Genomic DNA, 24,194 nt, shown 5'->3' on the forward strand with positions numbered 1-24,194 from the left:
CTGAGTAGTATAGGGAATCACTGACATATTTGACACTTTAACAGCAATAAAAGCTAGCTTTTAAACAACAAACTCATTTGCTCATTACTTTGACTCTAGCGCCATCTCCTGATATCAAAATGTTGGTGATAAAATAAGTGTTATTAACTGCAATGGCTATCTTTTTGTGTTCAATCAGAGAATCCAGACCACTCATCTGCTGGACCATTCTTCCATCATGAAGAGACTGTTCAAAAAAACAGGTCTCGTACAAGGTTTCTTTGACTATGCATGCACCTCCTGGTACCACAGCACCTCAAAGGCCCTTAAAACTAGGCTCCAGACTTCCCAAAACAAACTGGTCAGGCTCCTACTTGGCCTCACCCCCCGAACCCACCTCACCCTGCCCACTTTGACAGGCTGGAATGGCTTAGGGCCGATTCATACTCCTATTTTAGAGCCGAATAAAAGTCTGTTCGGCGCTGTAGAGCCTACAATGTGACGTCATTTGAGGTTCGGGGGGGGGGGGGGCGGGTACCGTCCTGAAGTCGGCTCTTCGGTGCTACTGAAAATTTCTGACGAGCCGAAATCATTTCGGCACTACAGCGCCGAAACAGCGGTAAAATAGGAGTATGAATCGGCCCTTAGGGTCGACGACAGAGTACAGCATCTTGCAATGGGTCTGGTCCACAAGATTCGATACACCACCAAGATACCCATGTACCTGTCTAATAGATACTTCCTTAACGAAGTCCACACCCACAACACCAGAGGGAGTGCAACGAACCATGTACAACCCAGATTCGGCTAAATTATTTTCGCTCCTATGCCACCAAAATGTGGAACGCCCTACCAACAGTCATTAAGACATGCGAAACCCTTGACTCCCTTGGCTGCAATTCGAAACTGGCCCCCGTAAAATCTGAATCCCCCCCCCCTTTTTCCCCTCACTGTATATGTTTCTTTTCCCTTTTTACCTCCTTTATGATGAATTCCTGTTCTGTTCTTTGACTATATAGAAGTGTCTATTTGTACGTCTCTAAATGTTTTGATGAATTGAACACGGTGGACCCTCTTGTAAACAAGTGTAATGCTTAATTGGATCGTCCACTCACAGTTAACAGTCTTTGTATTGAGTTTGTGCTTGAAATGCACTGTAATTCTGCAAACTGCAATCAATCAATCAAAAACCAACGTCCTGGGATAGACCCACCTTACCAGGCATAGTTTTACTGAGGATAGGGTTAGGGTTAGGTTTAGGCATAGTTTTACTGAGGATAGGGTTAGGTTTAGGGTTAGGTTTAGGCATAGTTTTACTGAGGTTAGGGTTAGGTTTAGGAATAGTTTTACTGAGGATAGGGTTAGGTTTAGGGTTAGGTTTAGGCATAGTTTTACTGAGGATAGGGTTAGGTTTAGGGTTAGGTTTAGAGAAGTTGTACTGAGGATAGGGTTAGGTTTAGGCATAGTTTTACTGAGGTTAGGTTTAGGGTTAGGTTTAGGCATAGTTGCAAAAACGAGAACTGTCAATCACACTGACTACTGGCCAATCACGGCAGGACTTTCGTAGAACTGCGATGGGATCCATCCATCCCAGGCTGACCCAGGCCCAGCAGAGGGAGCTGAGCTCCCAGCTAGGAAAGGTGTCTCTGCAGCTCCTCTACAAGGCTTCAGTCCATGGTTACACTGCAGCAGCGTTCCACCAGAGATGTGACGACCAGGGGCCCACTCTGTCCGTGGGCTACAATAACTCTGGCCACGTCTTTGGGGGATACACCAGTATATCTTTTAATCAAAGTGGTGCTTGGGGGAACGATGCCATGGCTTTTCTTTTCACCTTTAACGGGGGAAATGTTCTCAAATAGCAGGTCACCAATCCCGCTTATGCAGTGTTAATGCACGGCAGCCATGGTCCTTATTTTGGAGACAATAATTGGTCTTTGTAGTAATGGCCAAGCTGTAGTGTACAACAATCCTGGTCAAAATGTCAATGCTGCAGGAATGCTGCATGGCGACAATCTCCAGCTGGTTGAACGTGAAGTTTACAAAGTCAAAGTTAATTACTGTCTGGTTGTTCTAAACAGATCCTAAACTCCTGAAGGAGCCTTCGAGGAAGATAGACTGGACTACTGCGTAAGTCACTCTGGATTAGTCGCTATTGATATAAATGGAACCATACCATATCATTGCTGTCCAGGGGAAACCTCATAACTCCATTTTTGAGGTTTTTGATTTTTTTCCCCCTCCATAAATCAGTGCTATTGAACACCCTTTACGTCTGTGTGTTGTTTTGAAAATATTGAACCAATGGAAAGTAGTAAAAAACGCTTTGGACAAAACCTCTTAACTCCATTGGAACCTCAAACTGTCTGCTAAAACAGCTAACTCCACCACCTCTCCTTTTCAAGTAATTGACAATATCTAAAGTCACAACACCAACTTTGGTGAGGCAGTATTGCATCGTTTAAAAAATATAAGGTTTTCTTAATTTCCTTAAAAATTTATATTTTTCATTTGGACAGCAACAATACAATACTGTACTTATTCATAGGCCTATACTGTACTACTTTACTATAGTGGGTCTGCAATCCTTTTGACATGAAGTGGCATGTTTTCATTTTTATAGATAGTCAGTGTGCCATATCATTATCAACATTAAGTTTAATTAGCCTATGACACCACATTAAGTTTAATATTTCATATATATATATATATATTTAATATTTTGTAGATCATTAGCGATAACCCACCTATCTCCCAGTCGCAGACTCCATCCTCTTTCAGATTTAGGAGTTTGAAATTAACGAATAATGTGTAGAATCATGTAATTTCCTTTCTCACACCTATACCAATGTGCGGCTGCCAGTGATCACCTTCCCCTGTGCCACCCATGCCTAAGGTTGCCACTATATTGTATTGTGCCATGTTTGTTTATAGTGAAAATTTGTGTAAACTGAAACAGACAAAATCTAATCAACTGAAACAACACATTTACTGAGTCACACAGCACTATATCGTTGCCAATATAGAAAGAAGACCGCCACACTTTGCTAGATTTGGTTTATACAACCAGGGCAGGGGCGTAGTGCTCACTTCACCCACCACCATGGTGTTCCTTATCTTATCAGCATCCATCTTCTTGATTTTACAAAAAAATGTGCACGCAATAGCATAAAAAAATAGCTGAGGCTCCCGACAGTTAAGAAATCAGCACTGCACCTATAGATTTGCCTACATTGCATCTAAAACATGCTTAAATGTTTAATCTGATGAACACTGGTCTCCACAGGAATAAGAGAAAGCTGATGTATGATATACAGACCTACAAGCCCACCATCAGTTCTGTGTCCCAGATCAGGGTTCTGCTCATTGGACCAGTGGGAGCAGGGAAGTCCAGCTTTTGCAACTCCATCAAGTCCATCTTCGGAGGACAAGTCATCAAGCAGGCCCTGACTGGCATCTCTGGCCCTACCACCACCCAGGTGACCCACTGCTACGTAACTTTAAACCATAACCATACCCACCCATGTGAACTAATGTTCTTGGTTGACAAGGAGGGCACAGATGAATGCCAGGCAATACAACTTAACAGCCTGCCAAGAATATGAGATGGTAGTCCCACTGGGATTTCCCATCAGTGTGGGGCGGGAGTCACTGTTTTCCTTTGTGTTTTGGTTCCTTTGGTTCCTCAGCTGTGAATTCCTCTAAATGCCATGTTTGATATGTTGAGTTCCTTTAGTAGTGAGTAAAGTAGGTGGAGGGCTGGAGGCTGGTTGGTCATCTGCCTGGCAGGGTCAATTGTTTTATTTTGTTTGCTTTTTGAAGCTATGTACTTGCTGTAATACTTAAAGGGATCTTTCACTTTCAAACATCTTTGAAAGGGAAATATCCCTTTAAAGTGAAAAACAGCGAAACTTAAGGCCCATTCATACTCCCAGTTTTAGGTAGCCGAAAACTATAACTGAGCTGCTGTGAAGAGAAAACCACCGCTCTTCCCAGCCCTCTGTTTTTACTAACCACCAAAATGGTGGTCACCGAGACTCGCTCCAGGCAACGTGATTGGTCTAGATGGAATTGTGTGAGTGAGTTGGGTTGGTTTTGAGCCCCTGACGTAAAAACAAACAAACTTGTGAAACAGAGCAGCGGGAGAACAAGAGAACAAAGGAATTCAATAATAGGCTCCCCCCCCCCCCCCCCCTCCCCGTAGTATTCAAACTTACGAACTTCAGACTGGCAGCCATGTAGCCTACACTCCTATTAGCCTATGTAGGCAGGAAGATGGCGGGAAGTAGGCAGGAAGATGGAACCCAAATAAGCCAAAATCCTACCGTCACTGATCCCTCCCCCTATAGAATAGGAAAAGAACATAAGGGCCAGAAAGGAATAGGAATAGAGGCAGATGGGCAGTAGAGGGAAGGCAAGGGGAAAACAATGGTAATGTTGAGGAATTGTTGGCCATGGAGGTTAGGAGATATGAACATGGTGATGGACTATTAAGCGCCTCCATCAAAACCACTGTTTTGGTGAAGAGGTGACCACCGAAAAGGTGGCCTCCTCTTCACCTAAAACTGGAGTCTGAATAGGCCCTTTAGTAGAGTGAAATGATAACATTGTACATCCTACAGTTTCTCACCTACGACATTAAAGCTAGAGCGGAGGGCAAACCTCTGCCAATCGTCTTGTGTGACACCATGGGATTGGAGGAGACCACGGGGGCGGGGCTTAATGTGGACGACATAAGCAGCATTGTGAGAGGTCACATTCTCGACAAATATCAGGTGAATCTTCGCACATTTCTAATTGAAAACCAAACTAGAGTTTTAGTAATACTAATTGTGGTTCTTGCTTTGCTGAACAGGATCATCTTATTTCAATCATCTTTTGCTTTCTTTAATTAGATAGGACATTAGAGAGATGGGAAGGATGTAATGCATTATTCAGTCAGTCATGAGTGAAATTAATGTGTTTTCTTTCCCCTAATCTTCACAGTTCAACTCTTTAGTTCCGTTGCAACCAGAGTCCCGGGCCTACAAGAAGAGTCCAGATCCTCAGGACAAGATCCACTGCGTGGCCTACGTCATTGACGCCAACAAGATCTCCACCATGCCCTCCAAGCTGGAGGACAAACTGACCGCCATTCGAACCAAGATCACCCTACTCGGTCAGTTGCTCAAACGCAGCATCACTGTAAGCCCCAATTTATGCGCCACCGCAAAATGGTGTCGCATGACAAATGGTACAAGCTCATAATGTGTTGCAAGCGCAACACAACATGCATTGTGAGCTTGTAGATCGTCTATTTTAGGCACTCGTTATAGTATAAATTAGGCTTATCAATGTCAAGATCTCTCCCAGTGAAGCTTCCTTCCAAAATAAATGGTAAGGCGTTGAAGAAGAAAGTCTCAATGCCATGTGTTGTGTGCTTGTAGATCGGCTATTTTCAGAGATACTGGCATACAATGAAGTATAAACCAGTGGTGGAGGGACATCATAAGCACATGCTGTCACACATAGTCGAGGAACAACAGAAGATCATCACATCACAGCAATTACATTGTATCACATACTGCAGTGTACATCACATAATGTGATGTTCTATCACATACTAATATAGTAGCATAGTCCTTGGTTTACAAAACAAAAGTATCACAATTGCACAGCCTGGGGTCGTTATTTTTATTTTGTACAGCTGTTGGAACATGTTTGTTTTGGTGCTGTTCTCCAGGGATCCCTCAGTTTGTCCTGTTGACTAAAGTGGATGAAGCCTGTCCCGCTGTGGCAAAGGACATGAAAAGTGTTTATCAAAGCCTCTACATCCAGACCAAGGTGAGTTCTACCTAAGACAAACCATAGGAAACCAACACTACATCACTGAGCTTGAGTGGGTGTCCCCCAAAATTACTTGGGGACGCTCGGTTTGGGAACCATTGAGCCAAGCTAACGTCCATCTGTTGTGCTGTGTTGCTGCAGCTCCAGGAGGCCAGCAAGCGTCTGGGCGTTATTCCGGCCCATGTGGTTCCTGTGAAGAACTACAGCCAGGAGCAAGAGCTGGACCAGAGCTGTGACATCCTGCTCCTCAGCGCCGTCAACCAGATGCTACCAGGCATTTATAGAAATGATTCAACTCTGGACATTATATAAATGGATAATTACTGTTAGAACATAGCTCAAAGGAACCAACCTTTCTGCACTAAGCACCAATATTATTTTTGTATTATTATAGTTGATGCAGCAATGGTCACAAATCGTTTGACCTTCAATGCCATGTTTTACAAAGTGAAAAGCGAAAAGCAACTTATACGAGTTAGGTTAAAGTCTAAATAGACTTTAACCTAACTCGTATAAATTGCTTTTAGTTGAGATTATCCAGTGCCTTCTCTTTATTTTGTAATGGTCCCTTGGTTTCGATCTTATTCTAATCTGTTTAATCATAATGTTCCTTTTCTTACCAATACAGTGGTTTTGGTATCCCTTGGTATAAAGGCACTAGGTTTGGATAATTGGATATTTTATGTTATAATTGCTAGTTCAGTTCAGGTATTCAAGAAAATTTGAATCTATACTTACCATGTACATAGGCTAGTTGTATGTATACCGGTATGCTTTTTTGGTTTTGATTTATTTATTTTCTTTCATAAAAAAATTCCAAAGCTTTCTTGGCTACTGTTAAACAGGATATTATGCTTGTTCTGAATGAGAAGTTTGTTCTGCATTGAGAATTAAGAAGCATGTATAAGACAAACCACACAACATTATTCCATGGTTGATCTGTGTTTGCAACACCGCCAGAACCTATATTGAGGGCAGAGGAGATTGTATCGTCAGATACCACATCCACATCAAGCAGAAAGGTTTCAATATTTTAAAGGACTCTCCCATCCAGCCAACCCTCTATTCAGTCTCCTTTCTTGTAAGACACTGCAGTAGCATATTAAGACACTCACTTCCACAATAGGTTTTAGGCTACCTGTCTAAATACTTCCTTAATGTTAACGAAGTCCACACCCACAACACCAGAGGGAGTTCAACAAACCATGTGCAACCCAGATTCGGCACAAACAAGGGACTAAATTAATTTCGGTCCTATGCCACCAAAATGTGGAACGCCCTACAGTCATTAAGACATGCAAATCCCTTGACTCCTTCAAAACTGCTCTCAAAGGGCACCTACGGACGGCTGCAATTCGAAACTGCCCCCCGTAAAATCTGAATCCCCCACCCACCCCTGTTCCCCCTCACTGTATATGTTTATTTTCCCTTTTTACCTCCTATGATGATTTCCTTTTGACTATATAGTTGTGTATATTCGTACGTCTCTAAATGTTTTGATGAATTGAAAATGGTGGGCCCTTTTGTAAACAAGTGTAATGCTTCATGGTGTCGTCCACTCACTGTTAACAGTGTTTCTATTGAGTTGTACTTGAAATGTACTGTAATTCTGCAAACTGTTAATAAATCAATCAATCAATACCTGGAGGAATCTGCATCCTAAATGCATCACCAATAGAGTAACTAAGGCAGCACATGTACTTCAATCTGTCACTTAAGGGCATACAGTATAATGGGATATTGTAATGTGGACACTCTTGTACAGACCTATTCCAGTTATGTTTATAATCTGTGGACACTTATTATACACACTGTGGTTATTCTCGTTATCTCTGAGCACAGAGATCAATTGGAAATTACTTAGTTTTTGGCAATACGTTATTTAACCTTGAATGTTGGTAGACCGGTTGGTTATTGTTGTTGAAATATTAATTCAATCAAATCAAAAAAGAGTCCATTCTCAAAGTATTAAATATTGAACCACGGTGGTGTGTGTTGGTAATGGATGGCTGAAACATGTGGGGACAAGACTCAGTTGTCAGTGAGACTAAGCTGTCATGGGAAGCTATTACCTTTTGATATCAGGAGATGGCGCTAGAGTCAAATTAGATTATAGTTGTTAAAGTGTTAAATATGTTGTTGAGAGGCCTTCTTGAAGCCAATATGCCACTAAGAAACGTACTGTGTTAAAAAATAAAATATTTGAAATATGATCTTAAGTAATCTAAAGTATACATTATGGAACATGTATGGTAAGTCTACAACATCTTTTTTTATCCTTCAACTTCTTGTATTGCCCCAACATGGCTGGATATACAGGTTGTATAGCTGTATTAGACCTGTACTTGTCAAATGTTTAAGCATGTTCTATTATCATGAATACTTTCCTTTACTTTAAAACCATTTTCCAAATATTATTCCTTTTTACATTTTGGACAAAATAGCCAATTTTACATCGAGGTGCCCAGATTGCCCATTGTCCCAGTGCCCATTGTTGCCCACTGCCCACCTATCCTGTTAGATCTATGTATTAGACACACACCACAGGTGGTTGTTACGACCAACCACAGCCTTCCCTTTGCAGCCCAGCCAATCAGAGACTACAAGGCTTTTCTGAACACAACAGATTTGTTGATGAATTGAAAATGGTGGACCCTATTGTAAACAAGTGTAATGCTTTATGGTGTCGTCCACTCACAGTTCACAGTTTTTTGTATTGAGTTGTACTTGAAATGTACTGTAATTCTGCAAACTGTTAATCAATCAATCAATCAATCAATCAATCAATCAATCAGTGAGAGGTAGAAGCATGTCGGCGTGGTGAGGCATCATTTCAGTGCTGTGTTGTTGACTGAGGCAGCAGCACATATGCAGCGGAGTAAAATGTAATTCACTCACAAACTCCTTAAATGTTACTTAAAATGAGTTTTAGTAGTAGACTACCCCGTTAAGAGGAACGAACGGCTGATGCTCTGCAGCTGTAGCTATTTCTGGTGATTTCGTTAGTTGGACACACGGTTCTTCTGTAGCATGAATCACTTGGAAATGCTTTGGATTAAATAGGAAAATCTCTGGATTCAGTGAGAATGCCAAATGTTCCATGAGAGGATATTAATTGTGTGACTGAGAGTTAGAGTTGTTGTAGCTTGGCAGCACTATAATATTTCACTAGAGTTGTTTTATCTATGTTCTCGGTAGGTTTAGTTTTCTAGAATTCACTGAACCAAAGTTGAAAATGGGAGAGTGGTGCATGGCGACTGGCGAGCATGGAATAGAACATTTGAGAACCACTTGGACTCCTACAGTATGTATGCCATAGTGTCGTAGTAAATCAGTGTCGTGCATAGCCTATTCTGAAGAAAATCTGGAGACTTGACATTCAGTAACAGGGTCTTATGATAAATATATAATGAAAATAAAAAATAAAATCAAACATTTGCCACGGAAAAGACCAAGTCTTTCCCACCACGGACACATTTGTCCATATGAACATGTTGATGACCCCTGCTTGGTAGAGACCTGCAAGCCCGTCGGCACCCGACGGGGCCCGGCCCGAGATTCATTATAACATTTTGCGCAATGAATTTCACCTGGTCTAAACCGCGTGCGCCTAAATGCTGTCGCCTAAATGCTGTCGCACATTTTGTCCAACATGACAAAATGTGTATAGGCCTATCCATCCCCATCATGGATCGAAATGTTGCAATTTGTTGCCTCTAAATAAAGTACGTCTCGGAGCTCTATAAACTGGTGTGCGAAATACTGAAATGTTCTTTCTCTTCCTTGATGTTTGCCTCGATGCCTGACATCCAGCACCTGGCCTGAATATAGGCAATGAGATGCACACAATCTTCTCTGTGAATTAAAGACAAGACAAACCATAGGAAACCAAGACGTGTATGCGTGTACCTGCACCTTCAGGACACACAACGTCAGACACTGTTGGCTTGAACTGAGCAAATGGGGTGGAGAGAGGCAACCACAGCCACTTACCATCGTGTTTCAGTTCTTCGTACTATTGGTGAGACTGTCTTCTTGTTGTAAAGATCTCTGCTCAAAGATCAACTCCACTTATTATTTCCATGATCAATTAATCTGTTGATTATTTGATTATTCGAGGCGATAAAAATAAATGAGGTAGTCACAATGATGGTAAATGTTCATCACAAGTTATCTGAACACAAACAAATTTCTTAAATCATAAGGCACATAAGGTACAACTGCCTTCTTCAGGGTCACACCCTGATGAAGGCAGTTGTACTGTCGAAACGTTGGTTTAACTCTGCATCCTAATAAATAATCGGCTCTTTGACTATCAGTGTGTGCAGCCACTCTTTTTGTCTTTTTAAGACTTAAACTCTTTAGACGATTAATAAATACAAAAAAAATCACCATACATCAAAGAACCAAAACAAATACAGGTACAAAACCATTGGGGGAAAAGGGTTGTTGGGGGTGGGAACAATATAACAGTAAATGTATATACCGATGTTTACCATAGTGTGTCGTTTTTCATGGTTTTCAACGATAAAAAAAGAAAATGATGGAAAACATATAGTATGTAGTTTTTCATGGATTTAGACGACATAAAAGAAGAAAATCACACGACATGTTTTTCAGACAAAAAAAAGAAAATTGTGAAAACGACAGGTTTTCAAATACATAAAAATAGGAAGAAAAAAGACAAATCAAGCTTTACGACATCATTGAATTAATTATAACAAGTTTTTGAGTGCAGGATAGGTCTTAGGTCTACATCTTCCACCACCTGCCTTTTAATTTTTAATATGACAGACAGTCAATTTGAAAGTACTATATTTCTTAAACTATTAAACATTTCAAAGATTAATTTTCATGCAAACATGTCCACCGTAAGATGAACATTTAAAAGTTCTAATGGGGTTTCTATAGGTGTACTATATGTAGGACTAGTAGAGCATGCCAAAGTTTGTGCTATTGCCATTGAGAATGCATTGAGCATTTACGTTAAATAACTCGGAAACTACAAAACATTTCAAAGTAAAACGTTTCAGCATGTGTCTCCACAAGAGTCCACAGTAAGCTGAACTATAAAAAGTGTAAATGGAGTTTCTAGGTGAAAGTGCTTTTTTGACGTGCCAATATCTGCCATTGAGCCCCATTATACATTTATCAAATTTGAAAGCACTATATTTCTAAAACTATGAAACATTTCAGAGATTCCTTTTCAGGCAAACATGGCCACCGTAAGATGAACCGAAATAGGTTTGAATGGGGTTTCTAGGTGAAAGTATGTATGACTAGTAGCATGCCAAAGTTTGTGCTATTGCCATTGAGAATGCATTGGGCGTTTAAGTTAAATAACTCAGAAACTAAAAAACATTTCAAAGTAAAAAGTTCCAGCATGTGTGCCCACAGTAAGCTGAATTATAAAAAGTGTTAATGGAGTTTCTAGGTGAAAGTGCTTTTTTGACGTGCCAATATCTGCCATTGAGCCCCATTATAAAATTCTCAAATTTGAAAGCACTATATTTCTAAAACTATGAAACATTTCAAAGATTCCTTTTCAGGCAAATATGGCCACCATAAGATGAACCTAAATAGGTTTGAATGGGGTTTCTAGGTGTAAGTATGTAGGACTAGTGTCATGCCAAAGTTTGTGCTATTGCCATTGAGAATGCATTGGGCATTTACGTTAAATAACTCGGAAACTACAAAACATTTCAAAGTAAAAAGTTCCAGCATGTGTCTCCACAGTAAGCTGAACTATAAAAAGTGTAAATGGAGTTTCTAGGGGAAAGTGCTTTTTTGACGTGCCAATATCTGCCATTGAGCCCCATTATACATTTATCAAATTTGAAAGCACTATATTTCTAAAACTATGAAACATTTCAGAGATTCCTTTTCAGGCAAACATGGCCACCGTAAGATGAACCGAAATAGGTTTGAATGGGGTTTCTAGGTGAAAGTATGTATGACTAGTAGCATGCCAAAGTTTGTGCTATTGCCATTGAGAATGCATTGGGCGTTTAAGTTAAATAACTCAGAAACTACAAATCATTTCAAAGTAAAAAGTTCCAGCATGTGTGCCCACAGTAAGCTGAATTATAAAAAGTGTTAATGGAGTTTCTAGGTGAAAGTGCTTTTTTGACGTGCCAATATTTGCCATTGAGCCCCATTATAAAATTCTCAAATTTGAAAGCACTATATTTCTAAAACTATGAAACATTTCAAAGATTCCTTTTCAGGCAAATATGGCCACCGTAAGATGAACCTAAATAGGTTTGAATGGGGTTTCTAGGTGTAAGTATGTAGGACTAGTGTCATGCCAAAGTTTGTGCTATTGCCATTGAGAATGCATTGGGCATTTACGTTAAATAACTCGGAAACTACAAAACATTTCAAAGTAAAAAGTTCCAGCATGTGTCTCCACAGTAAGCTGAACTATAAAAAGTGTAAATGGAGTTTCTAGGTGAAAGTGCTTTTTTGACGTGCCAATATCTGCCATTGAGCCCCATTATACATTTCTCAAATTTGAAAGCACTATATTTCTAAAACTATGAAACATTTCAAAGATTCCTTTTCAGGCAAACATGGCCACCGTAAGATGAACCGAAATAGGTTTGAATGGGGTTTCTAGGTGTAAGTATGTAGGACTAGTGTCATGCCAAAGTTTGTGCTATTGCCATTGAGAATGCATTGGGCATTTACGTTAAATAACTCGGAAACTACAAAACATTTCAAAGTAAAAAGTTCCAGCATGTGTCTCCACAGTAAGCTGAACTATAAAAAGTGTAAATGGAGTTTCTAGGGGAAAGTGCTTTTTTGACATGCCAATATCTGCCATTGAGCCCCATTATACATTTATCAAATTTGAAAGCACTATATTTCTAAAACTATGAAACATTTCAGAGATTCCTTTTCAGGCAAACATGGCCACCGTAAGATGAACCGAAATAGGTTTGAATGGGGTTTCTAGGTGAAAGTATGTATGACTAGTAGCATGCCAAAGTTTGTGCTATTGCCATTGAGAATGCATTGGGCGTTTAAGTTAAATAACTCAGAAACTACAAATCATTTCAAAGTAAAAAGTTCCAGCATGTGTGCCCACAGTAAGCTGAATTATAAAAAGTGTTAATGGAGTTTCTAGGTGAAAGTGCTTTTTTGACGTGCCAATATCTGCCATTGAGCCCCATTATAAAATTCTCAAATTTGAAAGCACTATATTTCTAAAACTATGAAACATTTCAAAGATTCCTTTTCAGGCAAATATGGCCACCGTAAGATGAACCTAAATAGGTTTGAATGGGGTTTCTAGGTGTAAGTATGTAGGACTAGTGTCATGCCAAAGTTTGTGCTATTGCCATTGAGAATGCATTGGGCATTTACGTTAAATAACTCGGAAACTACAAAACATTTCAAAGTAAAAAGTTCCAGCATGTGTCTCCACAGTAAGCTGAACTATAAAAAGTGTAAATGGAGTTTCTAGGTGAAAGTGCTTTTTTGACGTGCCAATATCTGCCATTGAGCCCCATTATACATTTCTCAAATTTGAAAGCACTATATTTCTAAAACTATGAAACATTTCAAAGATTCCTTTTTCAGGCAAACATGGCCACCGTAAGATGAACTAAAATAGGTTTGAATGGGGTTTCTAGGTGTAAGTATGTAGGACTAGTGTCATGCCAAAGTTTGTGCTATTGCCATTGAGAATGCATTGGGCATTTACGTTAAATAACTCGGAAACTACAAAACATTTCAAAGTAAAAAGTTCCAGCATGTGTCTCCACAGTAAGCTGAACTATAAAAAGTGTAAATGGAGTTTCTAGGGGAAAGTGCTTTTTTGACGTGCCAATATCTGCCATTGAGCCCCATTATACATTTATCAAATTTGAAAGCACTATATTTCTAAAACTATGAAACATTTCAGAGATTCCTTTTCAGGCAAACATGGCCACCGTAAGATGAACCGAAATAGGTTTGAATGGGGTTTCTAGGTGAAAGTATGTATGACTAGTAGCATGCCAAAGTTTGTGCTATTGCCATTGAGAATGCATTGGGCGTTTAAGTTAAATAACTCAGAAACTACAAATCATTTCAAAGTAAAAAGTTCCAGCATGTGTGCCCACAGTAAGCTGAATTATAAAAAGTGTTAATGGAGTTTCTAGGTGAAAGTGCTTTTTTGACGTGCCAATATCTGCCATTGAGCCCCATTATAAAATTCTCAAATTTGAAAGCACTATATTTCTAAAACTATGAAACATTTCAAAGATTCCTTTTCAGGCAAACATGGCCACCGTAAGATGAACCGAAATAGGTTTGAATGGGGTTTCTAGGTGTAAGTATGTAGGACTAGTGTCATGCCAAAGTTTGTGCTATTGCCATTGAGAATGCATTGGGCATTTACGTTAAATAACTCGGAAACTACAAAACATTTCAAAGTAAAAAGTTCCAGCATGTGTCTCCACAGTAAGCTGAACTATAAAAAGTGTAAATGGAGTTTCTAGGGGAAAGTGCTTTTTTGACATGCCAATATCTGCCATTGAGCCCCATTATACATTTATCAAATTTGAAAGCACTATATTTCTAAAACTATGAAACATTTCAGAGATTCCTTTTCAGGCAAACATGGCCACCGTAAGATGAACCGAAATAGGTTTGAATGGGGTTTCTAGGTGAAAGTATGTATGACTAGTAGCATGCCAAAGTTTGTGCTATTGCCATTGAGAATGCATTGGGCGTTTAAGTTAAATAACTCAGAAACTACAAATCATTTCAAAGTAAAAAGTTCCAGCATGTGTGCCCACAGTAAGCTGAATTATAAAAAGTGTTAATGGAGTTTCAAGGTGAAAGTGCTTTTTTGACGTGCCAATATCTGCCATTGAGCCCCATTATAAAATTCTCAAATTTGAAAGCACTATATTTCTAAAACTATGAAACATTTCAAAGATTCCTTTTCAGGCAAATATGGCCACCGTAAGATGAACCTAAATAGGTTTGAATGGGGTTTCTAGGTGTAAGTATGTAGGACTAGTGTCATGCCAAAGTTTGTGCTATTGCCATTGAGAATGCATTGGGCATTTACGTTAAATAACTCGGAAACTACAAAACATTTCAAAGTAAAAAGTTCCAGCATGTGTCTCCACAGTAAGCTGAACTATAAAAAGTGTAAATGGAGTTTCTAGGTGAAAGTGCTTTTTTGACGTGCCAATATCTGCCATTGAGCCCCATTATACATTTCTCAAATTTGAAAGCACTATATTTCTAAAACTATGAAACATTTCAAAGATTCCTTTTCAGGCAAACATGGCCACCGTAAGATGAACCAAAATAGGTTTGAATGGGGTTTCTAGGTGTAAGTATGTAGGACTAGTGTCATGCCAAAGTTTGTGCTATTGCCATTGAGAATGCATTGGGCATTTACGTTAAATAACTCGGAAACTACAAAACATTTCAAAGTAAAAAGTTCCAGCATGTGTCTCCACAGTAAGCTGAACTATAAAAAGTGTAAATGGAGTTTCTAGGGGAAAGTGCTTTTTTGACGTGCCAATATCTGCCATTGAGCCCCATTATACATTTATCAAATTTGAAAGCACTATATTTCTAAAACTATGAAACATTTCAGAGATTCCTTTTCAGGCAAACATGGCCACCGTAAGATGAACCGAAATAGGTTTGAATGGGGTTTCTAGGTGAAAGTATGTATGACTAGTAGCATGCCAAAGTTTGTGCTATTGCCATTGAGAATGCATTGGGCGTTTAAGTTAAATAACTCAGAAACTACAAATCATTTCAAAGTAAAAAGTTCCAGCATGTGTGCCCACAGTAAGCTGAATTATAAAAAGTGTTAATGGAGTTTCTAGGTGAAAGTGCTTTTTTGACGTGCCAATATCTGCCATTGAGCCCCATTATAAAATTCTCAAATTTGAAAGCACTATATTTCTAAAACTATGAAACATTTCAAAGATTCCTTTTCAGGCAAATATGGCCACCGTAAGATGAACCTAAATAGGTTTGAATGGGGTTTCTAGGTGTAAGTATGTAGGACTAGTGTCATGCCAAAGTTTGTGCTATTGCCATTGAGAATGCATTGGGCATTTACGTTAAATAACTCGGAAACTACAAAACATTTCAAAGTAAAAAGTTCCAGCATGTGTCTCCACAGTAAGCTGAACTATAAAAAGTGTAAATGGAGTTTCTAGGTGAAAGTGCTTTTTTGACGTGCCAATATCTGCCATTGAGCCCCATTATACATTTCTCAAATTTGAAAGCACTATATTTCTAAAACTATGAAACATTTCAAAGATTCCTTTTCAGGCAAACATGGCCACCGTAAGATGAACCGAAATAGGTTTGAATGGGGTTTCTAGGTGAAAGTATGTATGACTAGTAGCATGCCAAAGTTTGTGCTATTGCCATTGAGAATGCATTGGGCGTTTAAGTTAAATAACTCAGAAACTAAAAAACATTTCAAAGTAAAAAGTTCCAGCATGTGTGCCCACAGTAAGCTGAATTATAAAAGGTGTTAATGGAGTTTCTAGGTGAAAGTGCTTTTTTGACGTGCCAATATCTGCCATTGAGCCCCATTATAAAATTCTCAAATTTGAAAGCACTATATTTCTAAAACTATGAAACATTTCAAAGATTCCTTTTCAGGCAAATATGGCCACGATAAGATGAACCTAAATAGGTTTGAATGGGGTTTCTAGGTGTAAGTATGTAGGACTAGTGTCATGCCAAAGTTTGTGCTATTGCCATTGAGAATGCATTGGGCATTTACGTTAAATAACTTGGAAACTTACAAAACATTTCAAAGTAAAAAGTTCCAGCATGTGTCTCCACAGTAAGCTGAACTATAAAAAGTGTAAATGGAGTTTCTAGGGGAAAGTGCTTTTTTGACGTGCCAATATCTGCCATTGAGCCCCATTATACATTTATCAAATTTGAAAGCACTATATTTCTAAAACTATGAAACATTTCAGAGATTCCTTTTCAGGCAAACATGGCCACCGTAAGATGAAACGAAATAGGTTTGAATGGGGTTTCTAGGTGAAAGTATGTATGACTAGTAGCATGCCAAAGTTTGTGCTATTGCCATTGAGAATGCATTGGGCGTTTAAGTTAAATAACTCAGAAATTACAAATCATTTCAAAGTAAAAAGTTCCAGCATGTGTGCCCACAGTAAGCTGAATTATAAAAAGTGTTAATGGAGTTTCTAGGTGAAAGTGCTTTTTTGACGTGCCAATATCTGCCATTGAGCCCCATTATACATTTATCAAATTTGAAAGCACTATATTTCTAAAACTATGAAACATTTCAGAGATTCCTTTTCAGGCAAACATGGCCACCGTAAGATGAACCTAAATAGGTTTGAATGGGGTTTCTAGGTGTAAGTATGTAGGACTAGTAGCATGCCAAAGTTTGTGCTATTGCCATTGAGAATGCATTGGGCGCTTAAGTTAAATAACTCACAAACTACAAAACATTTCAAAGTAAAAAGTTCCAGCATTTTTCTCCACAGTAAGCTGGATTATAAAAAAGTGTGAATGGAGTTTCTAGGTGAGTGTGATTTTTTGATGTGCCAATATCTGCCATTGAGCCCCATTATACATTTCTCAAATTTGAAAGCACTATATTTCTAAAACTATGAAACATTTCAAAGATTCCTTTTCAGGCAAACATGGCCACCGTAAGATGAACCTAAAGGTTTCTAGGTGTAAGTATGTAGGACTATAGTGTCATGCCAAAGTTTGTGCTATTGCCATTGAGAATGCATTGAGCATTTACGTTAAATAACTCAGAAACTACAAAACATTTCAAAGTAAAAAATTCAAGCCTCTTTCTCCACACTAAGCTGAACTATAAAAAGTGTGAATGGAGTTTCTAGGTGAAAGTGATTTTTTGACGTGCCAATATCTGCCATTGAGCCCCATTATAAATTTCTCAAATTTGAAAGCACTATATTTCTAAAACTATGAAACATTTCAAAGATTCCTTTCCAGGCAAACATGTCCACCGTAAGATGAACCTAAATAGGTTTGAATGGGGTTTCCAGGTGTAAGTATGTAGGACTAGTAGCATGCCAAAGTTTGTGCTATTGCCATTGAGAATGCATTGGGCGCTTAAGTTAAATAACTCACAAACTACGAAACATTTCAAAGTAAAACGTTCCAGCATTTGTCTCCACAGTAAGCTGAATTATAAAAAAAAGTGTGAATGGAGTTTCTAGGTGAAAGTGCTTTTTTGACGTGCCAATATCTGCCATTGAGCCCCATTATGCACTTCTCAAATTTGAAAGCACTATATTTCTAAAATTATGTAACATTTCAAAGATTCCTTTTCAGGCAAACATGGCCACCGTAAGATGAACCTAAAGGTTTCTAGGTGTAAGTATGTAGGACTAGTGTCATGCCAATGTTTGTGCTATTGCCATTGAGAATGCATTGGGCGTTTAAGTTAAATAACTCAGAAACTACAAAACATTTCAAAGTAAAACGTTCAAGCCTGTGTCTCCACACAAAGCTGAACTATAAAAAGTGTGAATGGAGTTTCTAGGTGAAAGTGGTTTTTGACGTGCCAATATCTGCCATTGAGCAACATTATACATTTCTCAAATTTGAAAGCACTATATTTCTAAAACTATGAAACATTTCAGAGATTCCTTTTCAGGCAAACATGGCCACCGTAAGATGAACCTAAATAGGTTTGAATGGGGTTTCTAGGTGTAAGTATGTAGGACTAGTAGCATGCCAAAGTTTGTGCTATTGCCATTGAGAATGCATTGGGCGCTTAAGTTAAATAACTCACAAACTACAAAACATTTCAAAGTAAAAAGTTCAAGCCTGTGTCTCCACAGTAAGCTGAACTATACAAAGTGTGAATGGAGTTTTGTGAAAGTACTTTTTTGAGGTGCCAATATCTGCCATTGAGCCCCATTATACATTTCTCAAATTTGAAAGCACTATATTTCTAAAACTATGAAACATTTCAAAGATTCCTTTCCAGGCAAACATGTCCACCGTAAGATGAACCTAAATAGGTTTGAATGGGGTTTCTAGGTGTAAGTATGTAGGACTAGTGTCATGCCAAGGTTTTTGCAATTGCCATTGAGAATGCATTGGGCGTTTAAGTTAAATAACTCAGAAACTACAAAACATTTCAAAGTAAAAAGTTCAAGCATGTGTCTCCACAGTAAGCTGAATTATAAAAAAAGTGTGAATGGAGTTTCTAGGTGAGTGTGATTTTTTGATGTGCCAATATCTGCCATTGAGCCCCATTATACATTTCTCAAATTTGAAAGCACTATATTTCTAAAACTATGAAACATTTCAAAGATTCCTTTTCAGGCAAACATGGCCACCGTAAGATGAACCGAAATAGGTTTGAATGGGGTTTCTAGGTGAAAGTATGTATGACTAGTAGCATGCCAAAGTTTGTGCTATTGCCATTGAGAATGCATTGGGCGTTTAAGTTAAATAACTCAGGAACTAAAAAACATTTCAAAGTAAAAAGTTCCAGCATGTGTGCTCACAGTAAGCTGAATTATAAAAGGTGTTAATGGAGTTTCTAGGTGAAAGTGCTTTTTTGACGTGCCAATATCTGCCATTGAGCCCCATTGTAAAATTCTCAAATTTGAAAGCACTATATTTCTAAAACTATGAAACATTTCAAAGATTCCTTTTCAGGCAAATATGGCCACGATAAGATGAACCTAAATAGGTTTGAATGGGGTTTCTAGGTGTACGTATGTAGGACTAGTGTCATGCCAAAGTTTGTGCTATTGCCATTGAGAATGCATTGGGCATTTACGTTAAATAACTCGGAAACTACAAAACATTTCAAAGTAAAAAGTTCCAGCATGTGTCTCCACAGTAAGCTGAACTATAAAAAGTGTAAATGGAGTTTCTAGGGGAAAGTGCTTTTTTGACGTGCCAATATCTGCCATTGAGCCCCATTATACATTTATCAAATTTGAAAGCACTATATTTCTAAAACTATGAAACATTTCAGAGATTCCTTTTCAGGCAAACATGGCCACAGTAAGATGAAACGAAATAGGTTTGAATGGGGTTTCTAGGTGAAAGTATGTATGACTAGTAGCATACCAAAGTTTGTGCTATTGACATTGAGAATGCATTGGGCGTTTAAGTTAAATAACTCAGAAATTACAAATCATTTCAAAGTAAAAAGTTCCAGCATGTGTGCCCACAGTAAGCTGAATTATAAAAAGTGTTAATGGAGTTTCTAGGTGAAAGTGCTTTTTTGACGTGCCAATATCTGCCATTGAGCCCCATTATACATTTATCAAATTTGAAAGCACTATATTTCTAAAACAATGAAACATTTCAGAGATTCCTTTTCAGGCAAACATGGCCACCGTAAGATGAACCTAAATAGGTTTGAATGGGGTTTCTAGGTGTAAGTATGTAGGACTAGTAGCATGCCAAAGTTTGTGCTATTGCCATTGAGAATGCATTGGGCGCTTAAGTTAAATAACTCAGAAACTACAAAACATTTCAAAGTAAAAAATTCAAGCCTCTTTCTCCACACTAAGCTGAACTATAAAAAGTGTGAATGGAGTTTCTAGGTGAAAGTGATTTTTTGACGTGCCAATATCTGCCATTGAGCCCCATTATAAAATTCTCAAATTTGAAAGCACTATATTTCTAAAACTATGAAACATTTCAAAGATTCCTTTTCAGGCAAATATGGCCACCATAAGATGAACCTAAATAGGTTTGAATGGGGTTTCTAGGTGTAAGTATGTAGGACTAGTGTCATGCCAAAGTTTGTGCTATTGCCATTGAGAATGCATTGGGCATTTACGTTAAATAACTCGGAAACTACAAAACATTTCAAAGTAAAAAGTTCCAGCATGTGTCTCCACAGTAAGCTGAACTATAAAAAGTGTAAATGGAGTTTCTAGGGGAAAGTGCTTTTTTGACGTGCCAATATCTGCCATTGAGCCCCATTATACATTTATCAAATTTGAAAGCACTATATTTCTAAAACTATGAAACATTTCAGAGATTCCTTTTCAGGCAAACATGGCCACCGTAAGATGAACCGAAATAGGTTTGAATGGGGTTTCTAGGTGAAAGTATGTATGACTAGTAGCATGCCAAAGTTTGTGCTATTGCCATTGAGAATGCATTGGGCGTTTAAGTTAAATAACTCAGAAACTACAAATCATTTCAAAGTAAAAAGTTCCAGCATGTGTGCCCACAGTAAGCTGAATTATAAAAAGTGTTAATGGAGTTTCTAGGTGAAAGTGCTTTTTTGACGTGCCAATATTTGCCATTGAGCCCCATTATGAAATTCTCAAATTTGAAAGCACTATATTTCTAAAACTATGAAACATTTCAAAGATTCCTTTTCAGGCAAATATGGCCACCGTAAGATGAACCTAAATAGGTTTGAATGGGGTTTCTAGGTGTAAGTATGTAGGACTAGTGTCATGCCAAAGTTTGTGCTATTGCCATTGAGAATGCATTGGGCATTTACGTTAAATAACTCGGAAACTACAAAACATTTCAAAGTAAAAAGTTCCAGCATGTGTCTCCACAGTAAGCTGAACTATAAAAAGTGTAAATGGAGTTTCTAGGTGAAAGTGCTTTTTTGACGTGCCAATATCTGCCATTGAGCCCCATTATACATTTCTCAAATTTGAAAGCACTATATTTCTAAAACTATGCAACATTTCAAAGATTCCTTTTCAGGCAAACATGGCCACCGTAAGATGAACCGAAATAGGTTTGAATGGGGTTTCTAGGTGTAAGTATGTAGGACTAGTGTCATGCCAAAGTTTGTGCTATTGCCATTGAGAATGCATTGGGCATTTACGTTAAATAACTCGGAAACTACAAAACATTTCAAAGTAAAAAGTTCCAGCATGTGTCTCCACAGTAAGCTGAACTATAAAAAGTGTAAATGGAGTTTCTAGGGGAAAGTGCTTTTTTGACATGCCAATATCTGCCATTGAGCCCCATTATACATTTATCAAATTTGAAAGCACTATATTTCTAAAACTATGAAACATTTCAAAGATTCCTTTTCAGGCAAATATGGCCACCGTAAGATGAACCTAAATAGGTTTGAATGGGGTTTCTAGGTGTAAGTATGTAGGACTAGTGTCATGCCAAAGTTTGTGCTATTGCCATTGAGAATGCATTGGGCATTTACGTTAAATAACTCGGAAACTACAAAACATTTCAAAGTAAAAAGTTCCAGCATGTGTCTCCACAGTAAGCTGAACTATAAAAAGTGTAAATGGAGTTTCTAGGTGAAAGTGCTTTTTTGACGTGCCAATATCTGCCATTGAGCCCCATTATACATTTCTCAAATTTGAAAGCACTATATTTCTAAAACTATGAAACATTTCAAAGATTCCTTTTTCAGGCAAACATGGCCACCGTAAGATGAACTAAAATAGGTTTGAATGGGGTTTCTAGGTGTAAGTATGTAGGACTAGTGTCATGCCAAAGTTTGTGCTATTGCCATTGAGAATGCATTGGGCATTTACGTTAAATAACTCGGAAACTACAAAACATTTCAAAGTAAAAAGTTCCAGCATGTGTCTCCACAGTAAGCTGAACTATAAAAAGTGTAAATGGAGTTTCTAGGGGAAAGTGCTTTTTTGACGTGCCAATATCTGCCATTGAGCCCCATTATACATTTATCAAATTTGAAAGCACTATATTTCTAAAACTATGAAACATTTCAGAGATTCCTTTTCAGGCAAACATGGCCACCGTAAGATGAACCGAAATAGGTTTGAATGGGGTTTCTAGGTGAAAGTATGTATGACTAGTAGCATGCCAAAGTTTGTGCTATTGCCATTGAGAATGCATTGGGCGTTTAAGTTAAATAACTCAGAAACTACAAATCATTTCAAAGTAAAAAGTTCCAGCATGTGTGCCCACAGTAAGCTGAATTATAAAAAGTGTTAATGGAGTTTCTAGGTGAAAGTGCTTTTTTGACGTGCCAATATCTGCCATTGAGCCCCATTATAAAATTCTCAAATTTGAAAGCACTATATTTCTAAAACTATGAAACATTTCAAAGATTCCTTTTCAGGCAAACATGGCCACCGTAAGATGAACCGAAATAGGTTTGAATGGGGTTTCTAGGTGTAAGTATGTAGGACTAGTGTCATGCCAAAGTTTGTGCTATTGCCATTGAGAATGCATTGGGCATTTACGTTAAATAACTCGGAAACTACAAAACATTTCAAAGTAAAAAGTTCCAGCATGTGTCTCCACAGTAAGCTGAACTATAAAAAGTGTAAATGGAGTTTCTAGGGGAAAGTGCTTTTTTGACATGCCAATATCTGCCATTGAGCCCCATTATACATTTATCAAATTTGAAAGCACTATATTTCTAAAACTATGAAACATTTCAGAGATTCCTTTTCAGGCAAACATGGCCACCGTAAGATGAACCGAAATAGGTTTGAATGGGGTTTCTAGGTGAAAGTATGTATGACTAGTAGCATGCCAAAGTTTGTGCTATTGCCATTGAGAATGCATTGGGCGTTTAAGTTAAATAACTCAGAAACTACAAATCATTTCAAAGTAAAAAGTTCCAGCATGTGTGCCCACAGTAAGCTGAATTATAAAAAGTGTTAATGGAGTTTCTAGGTGAAAGTGCTTTTTTGACGTGCCAATATCTGCCATTGAGCCCCATTATAAAATTCTCAAATTTGAAAGCACTATATTTCTAAAACTATGAAACATTTCAAAGATTCCTTTTCAGGCAAATATGGCCACCGTAAGATGAACCTAAATAGGTTTGAATGGGGTTTCTAGGTGTAAGTATGTAGGACTAGTGTCATGCCAAAGTTTGTGCTATTGCCATTGAGAATGCATTGGGCATTTACGTTAAATAACTCGGAAACTACAAAACATTTCAAAGTAAAAAGTTCCAGCATGTGTCTCCACAGTAAGCTGAACTATAAAAAGTGTAAATGGAGTTTCTAGGTGAAAGTGCTTTTTTGACGTGCCAATATCTGCCATTGAGCCCCATTATACATTTCTCAAATTTGAAAGCACTATATTTCTAAAACTATGAAACATTTCAAAGATTCCTTTTCAGGCAAACATGGCCACCGTAAGATGAACCAAAATAGGTTTGAATGGGGTTTCTAGGTGTAAGTATGTAGGACTAGTGTCATGCCAAAGTTTGTGCTATTGCCATTGAGAATGCATTGGGCATTTACGTTAAATAACTCGGAAACTACAAAACATTTCAAAGTAAAAAGTTCCAGCATGTGTCTCCACAGTAAGCTGAACTATAAAAAGTGTAAATGGAGTTTCTAGGGGAAAGTGCTTTTTTGACGTGCCAATATCTGCCATTGAGCCCCATTATACATTTATCAAATTTGAAAGCACTATATTTCTAAAACTATGAA

At 38.2% G+C, this 24,194-nt stretch overlaps 1 protein-coding gene across 1 annotated transcript; it reads left to right on the forward strand.

The window, feature by feature from the left end:
- Positions 1-1,553: 1,553 nt before the first annotated feature.
- On the forward strand, positions 1,554-6,117 carry LOC306928834 (interferon-induced protein 44-like; the record flags this gene model as incomplete). Its single annotated transcript, XM_079509106.1, has 8 exons — positions 1,554-1,840; positions 1,923-2,029; positions 2,061-2,109; positions 3,266-3,458; positions 4,602-4,754; positions 4,966-5,137; positions 5,702-5,802; positions 5,947-6,117. 8 exons carry the CDS (start codon positions 1,554-1,556, stop codon positions 6,115-6,117), a joined length of 1,233 nt encoding a protein of 410 aa, XP_079365232.1.
- Positions 6,118-24,194: the final 18,077 nt, after the last annotated feature.

The sequence above is a fragment of the Electrona antarctica genome (genome assembly GCF_951216825.1).
Source record: "Electrona antarctica genome assembly, chromosome: 8".
Classification (NCBI taxonomy): Eukaryota; Metazoa; Chordata; class Actinopteri; order Myctophiformes; family Myctophidae; genus Electrona; species Electrona antarctica.